This window comes from Mytilus californianus, unplaced genomic scaffold, assembly GCF_021869535.1.
Source record: "Mytilus californianus isolate M0D057914Y unplaced genomic scaffold, xbMytCali1.0.p SCAF_13, whole genome shotgun sequence".
NCBI classification, from domain to species: Eukaryota; Metazoa; Mollusca; class Bivalvia; order Mytilida; family Mytilidae; genus Mytilus; species Mytilus californianus.
Genome location: NW_026262615.1, coordinates 44,040,618 through 44,058,355, shown reverse-complemented (window position 1 = coordinate 44,058,355; position 17,738 = coordinate 44,040,618). Strand labels below are relative to the sequence as shown.

The following is a 17,738-nucleotide window of genomic DNA, read 5'->3' as shown; positions in this document are numbered from 1 at the left end:
ACAAATAATAAATAAAAACAACTAATGCACACTACACATAACAAAATAAAACACGCAATTGATAAATTAATGTACTATGTTTTTATGGAATAAAACAAAAATCAGCTATCCTTAACTAATCTGTGATTAAGACTATTTAATCCATGTACCGATATATAGTTTACAATAAAAGTATGATATGGTATAAACAACAAAGCCTAAACTTATTTCTGTGCATTTTGTAATTACTAATGATGTATGTATGCGCCTGTGCCAAGTCAGGAGCCTGTAATTCAGTGGTTGTCGTTTGTTTATGTGTTACATATTTGTTTTTCGTTCATTTTTTGTACATAAATTAGGCCGTTAGTGTTCTCGTTTGAATTGTTTTACATTGTCATTTCGGGGTCTTTTATAGCTGACTGTGCGGTATGGGCTTTGCTGATTAATATAATATGGTAGTTAGAGATGCGATATACATGATGGGTTTATTGTTTTTTTGCATAGTTGACAGAATAATTATATATACAGACTACATGTATAAAGGTGCTACACTTTGCTTTTTTTATATGTACTGTGACTTTAAATGCGCATATTAAACCATAATTTATTGGCCTTTTGTTTTATTTGTGGTACAAAGACGTATCTGTGGGGGTACGCACTCGCCTTTTCCAAGATTTTAAAATCATGTTAAATCGGCAAAATATAGCCTTCAATTTTCCTTTTTATCCAAGCATAAACCTTAAGAAAACACATCAAATGCAGCATGGCTATATTATATTGTCAAAATGTGTTTACAGTATCTTGTTACTCATATTATCACATATATCATTGATGCATTCGATACAATGTCTTTGCACATACCGTTTTCTTGTACAATTTCAAGCATTCCTTTCGGAAAGTTTTGTCAATGAGACAAAAGACAATAGGATTAGATGCATTGTTTATAAAATACGCACGTAAAAGGATCGCAGTTGCTGGTCGGATACTATTTTCATACAATCTAGGATTTGTAATTTTTACCAATATTGTGAACACATAAATTAAATATCCTGCATACGAAACTGTAGTTGCTACTATAAGGCTTATAGTTAGTTGTCTCCCTTTCTCGTATTTGCTGCCTTTTTTTGACGACTTATCTTTCGATTTGCCAGTCACCTCCGTTTGGACATTTCTCAGTTCCAATTCACTATTATTAATTGTTGAGATAGCTTGTGTATTAACTGAATTCACGTCGGACGTGGACTCATTTATATGATAGTGGTTTTGTTTTTCTTTTCGTTTTTTCTCTTTTTTCATCTGAGTACATATCATGTATAATATTTTCCCATATATAACCACACATACAATGACGCAAATAGTACTGAGAAGAATAACTACACCGGAGTATGAAACAGCAGTACGTAAATTCTGATACTCCGATAAAATAGTGCAGTCTGTACCCGTCAAACCAAAAATGTTAGTTTCTTTTTCATTCAAACCATAAAAAACAAAAGCTGGAATTGACAATACCACAGCAACTCCAATTATTATACCTGATATAATATTTATCCAAGTCTCGGGTTTTCTCGTTTGCCGATGCAGCTGTTTGGTGTTAATCCGAAATCTTTCAATGGCAATGGCGGTTAGAAGTCCACCGGAAGCCAAAGTGACGACGTGATTCAAGAATCGAAAGAATTTACAAGCACCGACTGACGAAAAGGTATAGCTGTACCGGATGTCAAAAATCTCAAAAGGCATACAAAACAAACACGCTGTAAGATCTGTAAAGGCAAGCCAAAGGATGAAAACTCGTACCGCTAGTTTTGCCATTACCGGCGAAGAAAGATATACTAAGATCGTATGTATATTGCCTACACTTCCAATGATTGAGAGAAGTATTAGAAAGACTGTAGCTGGAATGTCTTTCTCCAAAAATTGCTGATAATCAATATCATCCAAACTGATTAGAGTTTCGTTCGTTGAGTTTGATTCCATGCTGAAAATAACAAATAAAATTTTGATTATAACAATTTAAAATAAAAGATCCGTTTAGAGTTTAAATTATTTTCGTTGTTTTCACTTCGATATTTTTGTCACAATACACATCTCAATCATACCACATCTGGTTATCTTTATAAGCACAAATAGATAAAAATTGCCATAGATATATTGTTATACGAAATATAAATGTGAACAAAACAATTGTAAACATATTTATAAATATTTCTATATATGTAGCAAAAACTAAATATTCAAGTTGATTATCAAAAAACCTTTACATGAACCTTCTAGACCCTTAAGCTTCAAATGGTTTTGAGGCTAAGTTGGTCTTTATAATTCACATTAGATATAGCCAACGACAATAAAATGAGGCCCCTCATGGGGGGTTTCCAAGTAATCACATAATCACAATTTTTGCTAATATAATCACAAAATCATTAATTATCTTTTTAAACAAGATAATCAAATAATAAAAAAATACAGTCCTAGATTATCAAATAATCATGAAATATTTGGTCTGGTCATCAAATAATCACTATAAAAACGGCCAAGTAATCACATAATCAAAAACCCCATGAGGAGGCTCTAAAATAGGGGTTAATGTCTTGGACTTAAAGGGAAGCTTTAGTCAGTTTACGCTAAAACTAAGGTTGTATCTCCGACAGGCAAAGTTGACCCGAAAAGGTTTTGACTGTTCCTCTTATGCTTTCAGAAGTTTTATATAATTGGTGTTCAAATCTTTGTTTATCTCGAGCAAACATGATGAATATTTTTACGGTACCATTATTCCAGACTCATGGACATCGGTATAATCCTTTTTTTTATAAACGAGTCGGCACCGTTGCTTGGGGTTAATCAGTCACCGAAGATATCCATGATACCTTGCGCCAAGTAGTCAGATTCTCCGAACTGGTCTTTTTCAAATGATACATTTTGTTTCAATATTCTAGTCTATGAACTAATAAATAGTCCTTTGACAAAGGTTACAACTGTCTTAGGGTAAGTTGACTTTTTGTGGAGTTTTTTTATGTTTTTGTGGCTATTTTTGGTTGCATGGTCTCTTAAAAACGTCCTGTCTCGAGCATATCCGATGAAATTTATTCTAGAAACATCCGTCATGCGTATAGAAATCGTTATCATACGTTCGTTTTTCTAGTTGTTTTTTTTTTTACGTTTCCAAAATTAAAACGAAATAATGGCAAATGGATTGAAGGATATCAGCAAACTAATTTTGTTTCAAATGCTGCGGTTGCAAAAAAAATGTTTTTGCTTCTATTTATTTAGTTATTCATTCATTCATTCATTCATTCATTCATTCATTCATTCATTCATTCATTCATTCATTCACTTACTTATCTATTTATTCACCTAATCATTCATTGATATATTTTCATTTAATCAAAAGTTCCAAAATAAAATAATCGGAAGAACTGAACAACTCGTATATTTTCTCTACTTACATCTTACAAGAAACAGGATATAAAAAATTGACGTCGAATTTCGTTTGTTTTAATTTATAATAAAAAAAACTGTCATATGACCATGGCAATCCTTAAGTTATTATGTCTAAAAGGTATTAAAATTATACAATCAACGGATTAAAATTGATTCATTTCGTTAATGAGGTCATCTTTTATATAACTTATAAAAATAATGTATCTTAAAATAGGCCATATTAATTGTAAGATTTCATATGGTTGCTTCACAACAATTTATTTTTGGAGATAAGTTTCATCATGCTTCGATACGCCTCGGCGTTCTCGTGATCGCGTGCTCGCCTCGAGTGTTGTAGGTCGACCGCGTCCAACCAGAGACTAAATTTGGCATTTGCTGTTTCTCTGCTTAGCATTAAGGGGTAATTAGGGTTAAGAAAAAATCAGCCTGCTCGCTGGTTAGTTTCTACAAATGTGAAAGTCTGCATCTACTGGTACATGCAATATATTTTTTAGTTACCAGTTACAGGCTAGTTTTTCAGCTACTCGCTACAGCCTAGCTCCAGTCGAAGTAATGTGTTCACTATTTCTAAACTGGTCTAAATGAAAAACTGAAAGAATATATAAATGACTTATTCAAAATCATTAAGCTTTAATGTGGTTTTGCGATTTTTTAGTTAAACTTTAGGGATCGTGGAAAAGTCGATATTGACGAAAAGTATAATTGTAAGTTTAATAAGGTTTAACGCCATTTTTCAGAACACTTTCATGGTGGTCAGATTTTATTATGGAGGACAGTTCAGTGCTAGGGACTTTTCTTATATCTTATAATATAAACAGTCAAATTCCTTTCTTAAACATTTTATGCGCATTTTTTCAATTTCCAGTTATTTTTGTAAAAAACAACATGTATTAGGCAATTCAAAAAAGATCAAAAGTTAGGTTAGTTAGGAACCCGACAAGCTAACATACAGACGTCGAATTTATGCTTACGGAAACCCGTAGTGAACAAATTTTCTATAGCAGACTTATCATATGATTGATATATATATTGGTGATACAATTTAACTTAAACTAATATAACATTTGAAATTTTAATTGGTGTTTTGATGACAGACTGTAAGTCTTTCTCATAAACATTTGTTACACCAGTGTCGTCCAACATGAGGGTTTGGATAGGGTGTCTTTCATTTCTGTATTCTTTAATTTTTTAGGTCATTTTTCTCTTTTCTTTATATTTGTGCCCATTATTATCTATGCTTTATTTTTTGGCATATTTTTCTCTATTCTTTATTTTTATAGCCCATTTTTCTGCAGTATTGGTTCATTATTCTCTATTCTGTAAACACCATCCTGATAAATGCTGTAAGATATTTATCCCATAAAGTCACATGATCTTATTTATTGTAAGCTTTTAACAATTTTATCAATGATATTACGTGTCATAATAAAACATAAACAGGAAATAAAAGATGTAGTGATAAGATATACTACACGTACTTCCGATGATTTACTATACTAGTCAACTAAAGAAACGATACACGGCAATTGTATTTTTCATATGTAAGGAAATTGGATACTTGGTACGAAGCTAAAATTGTCCCAATTGGTCTAATATTTACAGTGTAGTATTCTTATCAAAACCTTTGATTTAAGGAAAAATGGGGAAAAATTGGGTGCAAGAATATAAAATAATAGAGAAAAATGGCTTAAAAAATTAAAGAGTACAGAAATGAAGGACCCCCCATCAAGACCCTTATATATACTTTCATGTATACTTATTTACACTTATTACAGATATCAATTTATCTCGCAAGTATATTTACATACATTTTGTACATGGCTAAAAGGTAAGGTGTGTTATACTTCAGAAGTGATTTTTTTGTCATTACACACATCATTAAACATTACCTAAAGCGTTATGGTATAAAAAGAACCAGTTTATAATACGTACAATTATTGATTTGTTATGCATTCATGCATGACTCCTAAACATGCTTTCTAATTTCTTACGTTATTTTGTAACAAAACTGCGTTCCGTTGAGTGTATTCAGTTAAGTAATGTTTTTGCATAATGAGAAATAAAATTCGAATGTCTTGTTTGTAATATAGATCACCCTCGTTTCGTTTTGCAACACATCTTCTCATTTTTTATTTACCCAAATATTCAAAACATCGTCGAAACTTGTAGTTTTCAATGTAAAGTTGGTTTGTGTACTTCATCAACTGTGTTTAAGTCCGTTCTCAGCGTCTGTTTTCATTTATCTCCATTTTGTATTGATCTAGTGTTGCCACTAAGGATTTACAATGTCTAGCACCTTCTGAACTTTTCACCGAGATAATTGTCTAGACAATTTTCTCAACCCCCACCATTCCCCTTTCCCTCATTTATCAACGTTGTAAGATTGAAGAAAAGATTCTTCATATTTAAAACATTTAACGAGCTGCATTGAAAAATTTTGAATGGGTATATTATGCCAAAATGTTTAAATTTTGAGAAAGATATCTTAATAATAAAAGGCGAATATAGATTAGTTTGTATTTATGAAGATGCTTCAAAAGTTTTTGTTAAATCTGGGTCCAAGATTTATTCAATTATATTTTTGAGGTCTAATTTGACGGAACCAGAATTCATTTCCATGCATATGATTGAAAATCATACGTACTCACCCACTTTTTGATCGCCAAAAAAAATTATCATATTTTTTTTTTCATAATATATGAAAATTTTCACTACAAAATTGTCTATTTTTTTTCATTGATGTACATTTGTATATCTTTAACTATCGAGAATTACCCCCTCCCCCCTTTTCAAAAGTCCTGGATCCGCTCCTGTGGTTCTAATAATGCTGAAGAAAAGCTTGCATAACATACCTTACAATGGAATAGATCCAGCTATAATTCTAGCTATAGGAAGAAACAGTTTTATAATCATTTTCCTAGTTTGAATTGTTTGGTGAATTTTCCAAAAGATAACAATATCTTGTAAGGTTAAAGAGCGACTTCCGATCTACTTAGAACGTAATTATAAATATAGATGCATGTAAGTTGTTTTGTTTTATTGTGTACAGGTAAGTTGTGATGTTATCGTAGCGTGGGGTGTGTTATATATTTGTCCATACAAGCCTCAAGATGTCTTTTTGTGTTGTTGCGTCGCTGTTGTTTTTTCTTTACGAAAACGATTGTTTGTCAGAATTTTATTTGTACGTATTATTCTTGGATGTGTTCACGACAAGGGTTTTGCTCATTGTTGAAGGCCGTACGGTAGCCTAAAGTTGCTAACTTCTACATCGTTTGGTCTCTGGTTGAGAGTTATCTCATTTGGCAATCATACCACATTTTGTTACTTTTATAAAGACAAGGCGAAATGGTCATGTAAGAATTATACTGTCGCCAGTTCTACAAGAATTATACTAAAACTTGTAGAGGCTTCATGTATGGGGGTCTAAATGGGAATTACAGAATAGAAAACAATGGACAAAAGATAAAGAATGGAGAAAAAAACGGACAAAAGAAATACAGATTAGGAAATAATGGGGATATAATTTATTAAGAACATTTTACTATGTCATGGCGGCCAATTTTTATAGGTGGAGGAATCTAGAGTACACGGAAAGAACCACCGACCTTCGACGAAAAAACTGACAATCCTAGTCCCTCTATGAACACCGAATAAAATTGAAATTAAAACAAAATAATATCAAGTATAATCAACATTTTTTTTTTAGATTTCAAACCAAAATCTATGTAATGTAGACTACGTGATATGATACGATCCAGCGGGGGATCCAGAAATGTTCATAAGAGGGGGCCCACTGACTGCTTAAGAGGGGGCCCGCTCCAGTCATGCTTCAGTGATTTCCTATATAATCAACCAAATTTTTCCCATAAAAGGGGGGGGGGGGGGCCTGAAAAACCCTCTAAATCCGCCTCTGCGATCAGGGATAAAATACCTCAATTAATTGTGTATTGTTTCATGTTCCATATGATCGTAACCCAAAGGATTAACAGGGGTAAAGACATATGCAAATATTGGAACTTTATTGTTGCGGCAGTAAAACCCGTACTAAAGGAGGTCGTCCTTTTGACTTTCCGGGATGTACGAATTCGCTGGAAGTCCGGTCATAATGGGGACGTTGAATATAATACCTCGTGCAGGGTTAGTGCAATGCTCTTTGCACGTTTAAGAACCCCTGCAACAACTCAATGTGGGCTCCGTAGAATGCCTGTTGCAAGGGGAAATTCTCAGCACCTATCCAACATACCCTTAGTGGCCTAGTGGCATTCTAAATTTCTCGTCCTTTATCATGGTCGTCCCATCTTGAAGAACCTTTACCCTTTGTATTCATTGTCACTATATAATTCGTTCTCGTTCTGAATATTCATGAAATATAATTGTCACTGAACGTAAAGCAAACAACACTGAAGCAATCATATCATCATAATATTGTGGTTCTTTTTTTTTGTTTTTTAACGTTTTCAAAATTAAAACGAAATTATGGCAAATGGATTGAAGGATATCAGCAAACCAATTTTGTTTCAAAATGGTGCGGTTGCAAAAAAATCTTTTTTGCTTCTATTTATTTATTTATTTAATCATTCATTCAGTCGTTCATTCATTCACTTATCTATTTATTCACCTAATCTTTCATTGATTCATTTTCATTTAATCAAAAGTTCCAAAATAAAATAATCGGAAGAACTGAACAACTCGTATATTTTCTCTACTTACATCTTACAAGAAACAGGATATAAAAAATTGACGTCGAATTTCGTTTGTTTTAATTTATAATAAAAAAAACTGTCATATGACCATGGCAATCCTTAAATTATTATGTCTAAAAGGTATTAAAATTATACAATCAACGGATTAAAATTGATTCATTTCGTTAATGAGGTCATCTTTTATATAACTTATAAAAAATAATGTATTTTAAAATAGGCCATATTAATTGTAAGATTTCATATGGTTGCTTCATAACAATTTATTTTTGGAGATAAGTTTCATCATGCTTCGATACGCCTCGGCGTTCTCGTGATCGCGTGCTCGCCTCGAGTGTTGTAGGTTGACCGCGTCCAACCAGAGACTCAATTGGCATTTGCTGTTTGTCTGCTTAGCATTAAGGGGTAATTAGGGTTAAGAAAAAATCAGCCTGCTCGCTGGTTAGTTTCTACAAATGTGAAAGTCTGCATCTACTGGTACATGCAATATATTTTTTAGTTACCAGTTACAGGCTAGTTTTTCAGCTACTCGCTACAGCCTAGCTCCAGTCGAAGTAATGCGTTCACTATTTCTAAACTGGTCTAAATGAAAAACTGAAAGAATATATAAATGACTTATTCAAAATCATTTAGCTTTAATGTGGTTTTGCGATTTTTTAGTTAAACTTTAGGGTTCGTGGAAAAGTCGATATTGACGAAAAGTATAATTGTAAGTTTAATAAGGTTTAACGCCATTTTTCAGAACACTTTCATGGTGGTCAGATTTTATTATGGAGGACAGGTCAGTGCTAGGGACTATTCTTATATCTTATAATATAAACAGTCAAATTCCTTTCTTAAACTTTTTATGCACTTTTTTTCAATTTCCAGTTATTTTTGTAAAATAACATATATTAGGCAATTCAAAAAAGATCAAAAGTTAGGTTAGTTAGGAATCCGATAAGCTGACATACAGACGTCGAATTTATGTTTACGGAAACCCGTAGTGAACAAATTTTCTATAGTGGACTTTACCGTATGATTGATATAAATATTGGTGTTTGTATTAAACTAATATAATATTTGAAATTTTAATTGGTGTTTTGTTGGCAGACTGTAAGTTTTTCTTCAAAACATTTGTCATAGCAGGGTCATCTAACACGAGGGTCTGGATTGGGTGTCCTTCATGTCTGTATTATTTAATGTTTTATGTCATTTTTCTCTCTTTCTATATGTGTGCCCATTATTCTCCATTCTTTATTTGTTTGCCTATTTTTCTCTATTCTTTATTTTTATAGCCCATTTTTCTGCAGTATTGGCCCATTATTCTCTATTCTGTAAACACCATCCAGATCCTCCAATGTGCCTGTTATAAATGTATTACAGCCGATTTCAATGAGTGTGTAGCTAAAGGTAATATCTTTGGTTAGCTTGCTTGCTAGCTGAACCTTGAAGTCATTGTTAGGCAAGGTATACTACCCTCCGTTCGAAGTATCCTAGTCCTACAGACAGATAGATTGGTTATCTGTCGGACTAGTCTACTCTTAAAGGAGGGTAGTTTACCTAACCTAACAATGACTTCACGGTTCAGCTAGCAAGCAAGCTAACCAAAGATATTACCTTTGCCTACACACTCATTGAAATCGGCTGTAACGATATTTGTCCCATAAAGTTACGTGATCTTATTTATTGTAAGCTGTAAATAATTTTATCAATGATAAAACGTGTCATAATAAAACATATACATGTACAGGAAATAAAAGATGTAGTGATAAGATATACTACACGTACTTCCGATGATTTACTACACTAGTCAACTAAAGAAAGGATACACGGCAATTGTATTTTTCATATATAAGGAAATTGGATACATGGTACGAAGCTAAAATGTCCCAATTGGTCTAATATTAACAGTGTAGTATTCTTATCAAAACCTTTGATTTAAGGAAAAATGGAGAAAAATTGGGTGCTAGAATATAAAATAATAGAGAAAAATGGCTTAAAAAATTAAAGAGTACAGAAATGAAGGACCTCCCATCAAGACCCTTATATATATACTTTCATGTATACTTATTTACACTTATTACAGATATCAATTTATCTCGCAAGTATATTTACATACATTTTGTACATGGCTAAAAGGTAAGGTGGGTGTTATACTTCAGAAGTGATTTTTTGTCATTACACACACCATTAAACATTACCTAAAGCGTTATGGTATAAAAAGAACCAGTTTATAATACGTACAATTATTGATTTGTTATGCATTCATGCATGACTCTTAAACATGCTTTCTCATTTCTTATGTTATTTTGTAACAAAACTGCTTTCCGTTGAGTGTATTCAGTTAAGTAATGTTTTTGCATAATGAGAAATAAAATTCGAATGTCTTGTTTGAAATATAGATCAACCTCGTTTCGTTTTGCAACACATCTTCTCATTTTTTATTTACCCAAATATTCAAAACATCGTCGAAACTTGTAGTTTTCAATGTAAAGTTAGTTTGTGTACTTCATCAACTGTGTTTAAGTCCGTTCTCAACGTCTGTTTTCATTTATTTTCATTTTGTATTGGTCTAGTGTTGCCACTATGGATTTACAATGTCTAACACCTTCTGAACTTTTCACCGAGATAATTGTCTAGACACTTTTCTCAACCCCCACCATTCCCCTTTCCCTCATTTATCAACGTTGTAAGACTGAAGAAAAGATTCGTTATATTTAAAACATTTAAAGAGCCGCATTGAAAAAAATAGAATGGGTATATTATGCCAAAATGTTTAAATTTTGAGAAAGATATCTTAATAATAAAAGTCGAATATAGATAAGTTTGTATTTATGAAGATGCTTCAAAAGTTTTTGTTAAATTTGGGTCCAAGATTTATTCAATTATATTTTTGAGGTCTAAAATTGACGGTACCAAAATTCATTTCCATGCATATGATTGAAAATCATACGTACTCACCCCCTTTTTGATCGCCCAAAAAAAAAATTATCATATTTTTTTTCACAATATGTGAAAATTTTCACTACAAAATTGTCCATTTTTTTTCATTCATCTACATTTGTATATCTTTAATTATCGAGAATTACCCCCTCCCCCTTTTAAAAAATCCTGGATCCGCTCCTGTGGTTCTAATGATGCTGAAGGAAAGCTTGCATAACATACCTTACAATGGAATAGATCCAGCTATATAACTCGAGCTATAGGAAGAAACAGTTTTATAATCATTTTCCTAGTTTGAAATGTTTGGTGAATTTTCCAAAAGATAACACTAACTTGTAAGGTTAAAGAGCGACTTCCGATCTACTTAGAACGTAATTATTAGACGTGTTAGGAAAGGGGTTTAAATACTGCGCTGATGTTAAATACCAATACCGATACAAGATTTAAGTGTGGACTTTCTCAAAATGCAATTGCACTGAAAAGTATCCCGGCGTAGTATAGTTTAGCTTTGTGGTGTGTTTGATACAACATAAAGCGAACAGTTAACGTCGAATCCAAATTTTAAGACGTGCATTTGCCTTACGTAGATCTTCATACATTCATACATTAATTTGTATTTGTTTGATTTAAGAGTGCAAAACAAAACTTAACAAAAATATATGTAAGAGTCAAGAATGGGAATGACGGATTTTACGGCCACAAGTCCAGATATATATATTAAGCGATATGATTAGAATATGTTTAATACTTAAATTACTCAGTTTGTCTGTCTCTCCACAATAGATATGTCCTATTTCCGTTGCAAAATATAGCTAGCATGCATTTTGTGTGCAGGGATACAGGAACGCGTATACATGTGTGGCTTAAACAAATCAGTACTAATCTGAACACATCGTTATATCTTTATATAAACAAGTAAATAAAAAGTGGACACACAGCGCTATTTCTATATAAAACTTTAAGAAGCAGAGGGCTACAGAAGAAAGTTGTGTTGTCTTGCTGCACATCGTTTTAATGTTCAAGAAAACCACTTTCCATGAGCTGTATGTGATTCGTTTTGGCTGCTACTATTGGGGTTTGAATGCAATGAATGGACAGAGGGACGAAAGAACGGACGGATGGACCAATATACCCATCACTATATACCGTCCAATTTAGAAAGCAGAGTGCATAGTGAATCTAAGGAAAAACAAAATGAAGCAAATCGAAAAAAAAAAGCCCGACATATAATTTAGCAGACTTTGTTTTGAAAGAGGTGAAAATGAATATTTCATTTTCAAAATAACCTCCTGACTCAAAGATACTAACATTAACTTCTCCATATGAAAGTTTAACGCCACTTTCAACAATATCTCAATTTAATCGTGGTGTTCTGTTTTGTTGGTGGAGGAAGCCGTGGTAACAAGAAAAAAAAACTTCCGACCGACCCTTTACCGAAACGTAAATTTAACATGCTTGATAATGTCCAAACGTTGTGATCTTTTTTAACTTGATTCGATAACCTCTTTTTTCCGAAAAACTAACTGATTAAAGTTGATAGAAGGAAAATGTCAGGGCAAAATTTTTTATGTGGATAAGAATTAATTCATTTAACATTATATAAAATTGTCAGTGACCTTTCTAGATAAAATAAAAATATGAAGATAATCAAATTGAGAACGCTTTTGTTTCAGTCTTTTTTTTTTACTTGTCAAGTACACAAATTTTCTAGTTTGATTTATTTTTAGAATTTTACGCTACTGTGTAACACATTGCTCTATTCTATAAAATGATATTAAATAGGGAGATGCGGTATGATTGCCAAAATAGACAACTATCTACCAGAGACCAAATGACGTAAATGTTTGCAACTATAGATCACCGTACGACAGACCCCAACATGGAGCAAAACCATTCCCGCATATGAAAGCTAAGAAAGGCCCCGACATGACAATTATTTTTTAAATAAATTTCTAATAAACGAACGTTTTGAACAAAGATTGATGTAGAGTAAAAATCGGATTCGAATGTGATTTGATTCCAGTGTTTTTTTCTATTCATTTATTTTAATCACTTTGTAGATTTTCCTTGTAGTTCAACAAAGTAGTAAGAAATGGGGAACAACGATCTTAAACTTAATCGATCCCTACTATGACACAATGCAAGAATAATGTTCGTGTTGTTTTGCTTGATCCTCGTCCGTGTATTGCGGAATAAATTGTTACTATTTTATTGTTTAAAAATCATCTCATCATTATCAAACAAACCCATACAGGTAACTATAATGAATGATTATCTGTGCTTTTTGAGATGGTCCCCACTATATCCTGTAGTCGTATTGGTATTTAACATCAGCGTCAAAATCGTATTGACTTTCCTAACACGTCTATTAATATAGATGCATGTAAGTTGTTTTGTTTTATTGTGTACAGGTAAGTTGGGATGTTATCGTAGCGTGGGGTGTGTTATTATATATTTGTCCATACAAGCCTCAAGATGTCTTTTTGTGTTGTTGCGTCGCTGTTGTTTTTTCTTTACCAAAACGATTTTTTTCAGAATTTTATTTGTACGTATTATTCCTTGATTTGTTCTAGACATGGGTTTTGCTCATTGTTGAAGGCCGTACGATAGCCTAAAGTTGTTAACTTCTACATCGTTTGGTCTCTGGTTCAAAGTTATCTCATTTGGCAATCATACATCTTGTTATTTTTATAAAGACAAGGCGAAATGATCATGTAAGAATTATACTGCCGCCAGTTCTACAAGAATTATACTAAAACTTGTATAGACTACATGTATGGGGGTCTAAATGGGAATTACAGAATAGAGAACAATGGGCAAAAGATAAAGAATGGAGAAAAAACGGACAAAAGAAATACAGATTAGGAAATAATGGGGATATAATTTATAAAGAACATTTTAGTATGTTATGGCGGCCAATTTTTATAGGTGGAGGAATCTGGAGTACCCGGAAAGAACCACCGACCTTCGACGAAAAAACTGGCTGTCCCTCTATGAACACCGAATAAAATTGAAATTGAAACAAAATAATATCAAGTATAATCAACATTTTTTTTTTAGATTTCAAACCAAAATCTATGTAATGTAGGCTTCGTGATATGATACGACCCAGTAAGAGGGGGCTCACTGACTGCTTAAGAGGGGGCCGCTCCAGTCATGCTTCAGTGATTTCCTATATAATCAACCAAATTTTTCCCAAAAAGGGGGGGGCCTGAAAAACCCTCTAAATCCGCCTCTGCGATCAGGGATACAATACCTTTATTAATTGTGTACTGTTTCATGTTCCATATGATCGTAACCCAAAGGATTAACAGGGGTAAAGACATATGCAAATATTGGAACTTTATTGTTGCGGCAGTAAAACCCGTACTAAAGGAGGTCGTCCTTTTGGCTTTCCGGGATGTATGAATTCGCTGGAACGTCCGGTCAGAATGGGGACGTTGAATATAATACCTCGTGCAGGGTTAGTGCAATGCTCTTTGCACGTTTAAGAACCCCTGCAACAACTCAATGAGGGCTCCGTAGAATGCCTGTTGCAAGGGGAAATTCTCAGCACCTATCCAACATACCCTTAGTGGCCTAGTGGCATTCCAAATTTCTCGTCCTTTATCATGGTCGTCCCATCTTGCAGAACCTTTACCCTTTGTATTCATTGTCACTATATAATTCGTTGTCGTTCTGAATATTCATGAAATATAATTGTCACTGAACGTAAAGCAAACAACACTGAAGCAATCATATCATCATAATATTGTGTATTATTACACTTTTAAACACATACCTCTTTTTAAACCAGTAACATTTTCTTGATGTAAATAATTTTATATAATATGCTAATATATTTATTAAAGATGTTATTTTCATTGATAAAGTACTTAAATTAAATTATGTCGCAATATGTTACACCTAGTCATGCGTACATCAATTGAACAATCAATAGTTCCGCGTGCAGTATATCACATCGATGTTTATACTAACTTATAGAAAATAAACATCGTAGATATATAAGGGACTGGATGGGGGTCCTTAATTTCTGTATTCATTAAATTCTTATGGAATTCTTCCTTGTCTTTTAAAAACGCTTATTCTGTAAAATTCTCATGATAATGATTTTACTATTGATTTTTTATGAAATACACAAAATTAATGTAAGATGATTTCTTTTTTCTGTACGTCGTTTCTGTAATCAGTATTGCATCAACTAATTCTTTTATTTTCCACAGCTATATTTAAACTTTTGCACTCCATTATTCTTTATTCTTTATATTTTGCGTGAACCCCTGAGGGTTCACGCATATAAATTAGTTAGATAAGAAATATAGTCTATGGAGGAATATTCGGAAGCTAAATTATTGTTAAGTCGGAACACCTATTCATCTTATCTGTATTAGCTTCCTGCAATTAAGAGCACCTCCATAGGGGTATCTAAGATATTTAAAACATGACAATAAAGAATTTTCACAGATCGCTAATTCACTTATCTGATATATGATAATAAGCAATCTATAGATCCTTTTCAAACATGTATATTTATTGTAAAGCTACATTTTATGCATTGCAATTGTTAACTGACTTGAGCAAAGTTGACAGTTGTACCCTTTGATAAACAAGTGAAAGATAAATGGTCAAGATTTAATTATAACGACCTATGCATATGGTATCAAACATCTGTGTCTAGATATTCACAGAGAGATATTTTAAAATAGTGCTGTCGCTTCTACATAATGAGTTATAGTGGGCTTTGGGATTTGATTTGTAACAATAAAATCATTATGCATACTTGTCATTTTGACAAATCAGATAAAAAAAAATTGTTTCAAATGAAAAAAAAACAAAAAATATTAACAGACTATTCGTTAATATACATTTTTTACAACTTATACTGTTTCCTTTTAACAGTATCCTCTATCAATTAAGTTATCTTGTAAGCTAATTAAATGTTTATTTAATATCATTGATGTCACTTTTATTTCTTATATTATTCACACACTGTAAATTAATACTCTTAAATTTATGTGTGTTTTGGATGTGCACTAGTGATTGGTAAATATTGATACGTTTCTGTGTTTTTAATATACGTGACTAAACATCAAGATTTCCATTATTATGGAATCGATCACCTTTGTACACGTCGGTATCTAAATAGAGGGTGGTAAAAAAAGGAGGAGGGGGGGGGGGGGGGGGTCTGAACACGAAAACACGTGAAATAACAAATCGCAAAAACGTTGCACGAAAAAAAACTCTGGAAAAACGAAGCCAAGGAATAAAATCGTAAATATTTAGGAAAAAAAGTACCAAAAGTTATTACTCAGCCGTTCTTGGAGATCATGCAGTCATTATAAGTTGACATGGCGACCCTGCATGGGGTAACTTTTTAGCGTCCTCTAGTTGCATACGATTTATCATAGTAATACAATAGGCTATTAATAAATATCTTGGGACCAGTTAATTAGTTTATAATTTAAAACAATATCTGGGCTGACTTTGAATTAGTCCCGGTTTACTTTTTAATCAAATGCGGGACAAGTACGAGAAAATAAGAGTACCGACACGAAACACGGAAAATAATTAAGGGAAAACACGAAGCACACACGTCGAACCAAACACGAGAAAACGAGAAATAAAACGTCGAAATGCGAAATCACGTGAAATAAAAAGGCCGAAAACGTTGCACGAAAATAACCCTTTACCACCCTCTAAATAGGTCATACTAGATGTCGACACCTCATATTAGAACTAAAGTAGACGGTCAATTTCGTTTGCTAGGTTAAAGAAATCTTCAACTTGCTCTAATTTGCCTGTGAAGACCATAAAACCGTCATCCCTATTGACAGTGTAATTTGATGTTTTCTCTCCATTGGAACTTATCTAAGATTTTAATGAATAGGACAGACAGATGCAGATCTGTGCATGATGGTGAAAATATACCACCCATGGGCGCTCCTATAATGTGTTTGTATAACAGTCCATTAATTAAACTCAAATTCATTGTTTCTAAGAATTAATTTAACAAATGCAATTAAATCTATTTTGTTGAGAATCTTTAAAGTATATTCTCCTGTGTGTCAATTAATTCTAATGCATTGATAACAGTTTCTTCTTAATTATCAATGATCATATGTGTGTACCTTGACGTACATCATAGGCAATAGGAATGCATTCTTTTTTTACCTCGTGTGACTCTATTTTATTAATGGAATCTTTTTATCTTGAATGTAAAAGTTATGCCTCTTCAATAATGGTTTTATTATTAGATCAAGTAAGTATCTCTCGCGGGAGAGTTGCATTTATTGATGATTGGTCGGTAACGAACATTAATGTGTGATGCTAGCTGACCAGTTCGCAATGCCTCATTACTTATTTCTAGATTAATTTTATAAATTTTTGGAAGAAGGTACATGTGTCCACCATGTTTTGAATCATTATTATTCTTTAAGAAATTATACGTCTGGGAATCTATTTTTTTTTCCTCATTGCTTTATTGTCGAGCCTTCGACTTTTGTCGAAAAAGCGAGACATAGCGATCCTACATTCCGTCGGCGTCGTCGGCGTCGTCGTCCACAAATAATCACTCTGTGGTTAAAGTTTTTGAAATTTTAATAACTTTCTTAAACTATCCTGGATTTCTACCAAACTTGGACAGAAGCTTGTTTATGATCATAAGATAATATTCAAAAGTAAATTTTGTAAAAAAAAAAT

At 32.8% G+C, this 17,738-nt stretch overlaps 1 protein-coding gene across 1 annotated transcript; it reads right to left on the bottom strand.

Moving 5' to 3' along the window:
* Positions 1-733: 733 nt before the first annotated feature.
* On the bottom strand, positions 734-14,873 carry LOC127723723 (cholecystokinin receptor type A-like). The gene is made up of 2 exons (XM_052230472.1): positions 14,821-14,873; positions 734-1,954 (listed from the first exon to the last, which is right to left on the bottom strand). The coding sequence occupies exon 2, from the start codon at positions 1,951-1,953 to the stop codon at positions 805-807; it is 1,149 nt and encodes a 382-aa protein (XP_052086432.1). The 5' UTR covers position 1,954; positions 14,821-14,873; the 3' UTR covers positions 734-804.
* Positions 14,874-17,738: the final 2,865 nt, after the last annotated feature.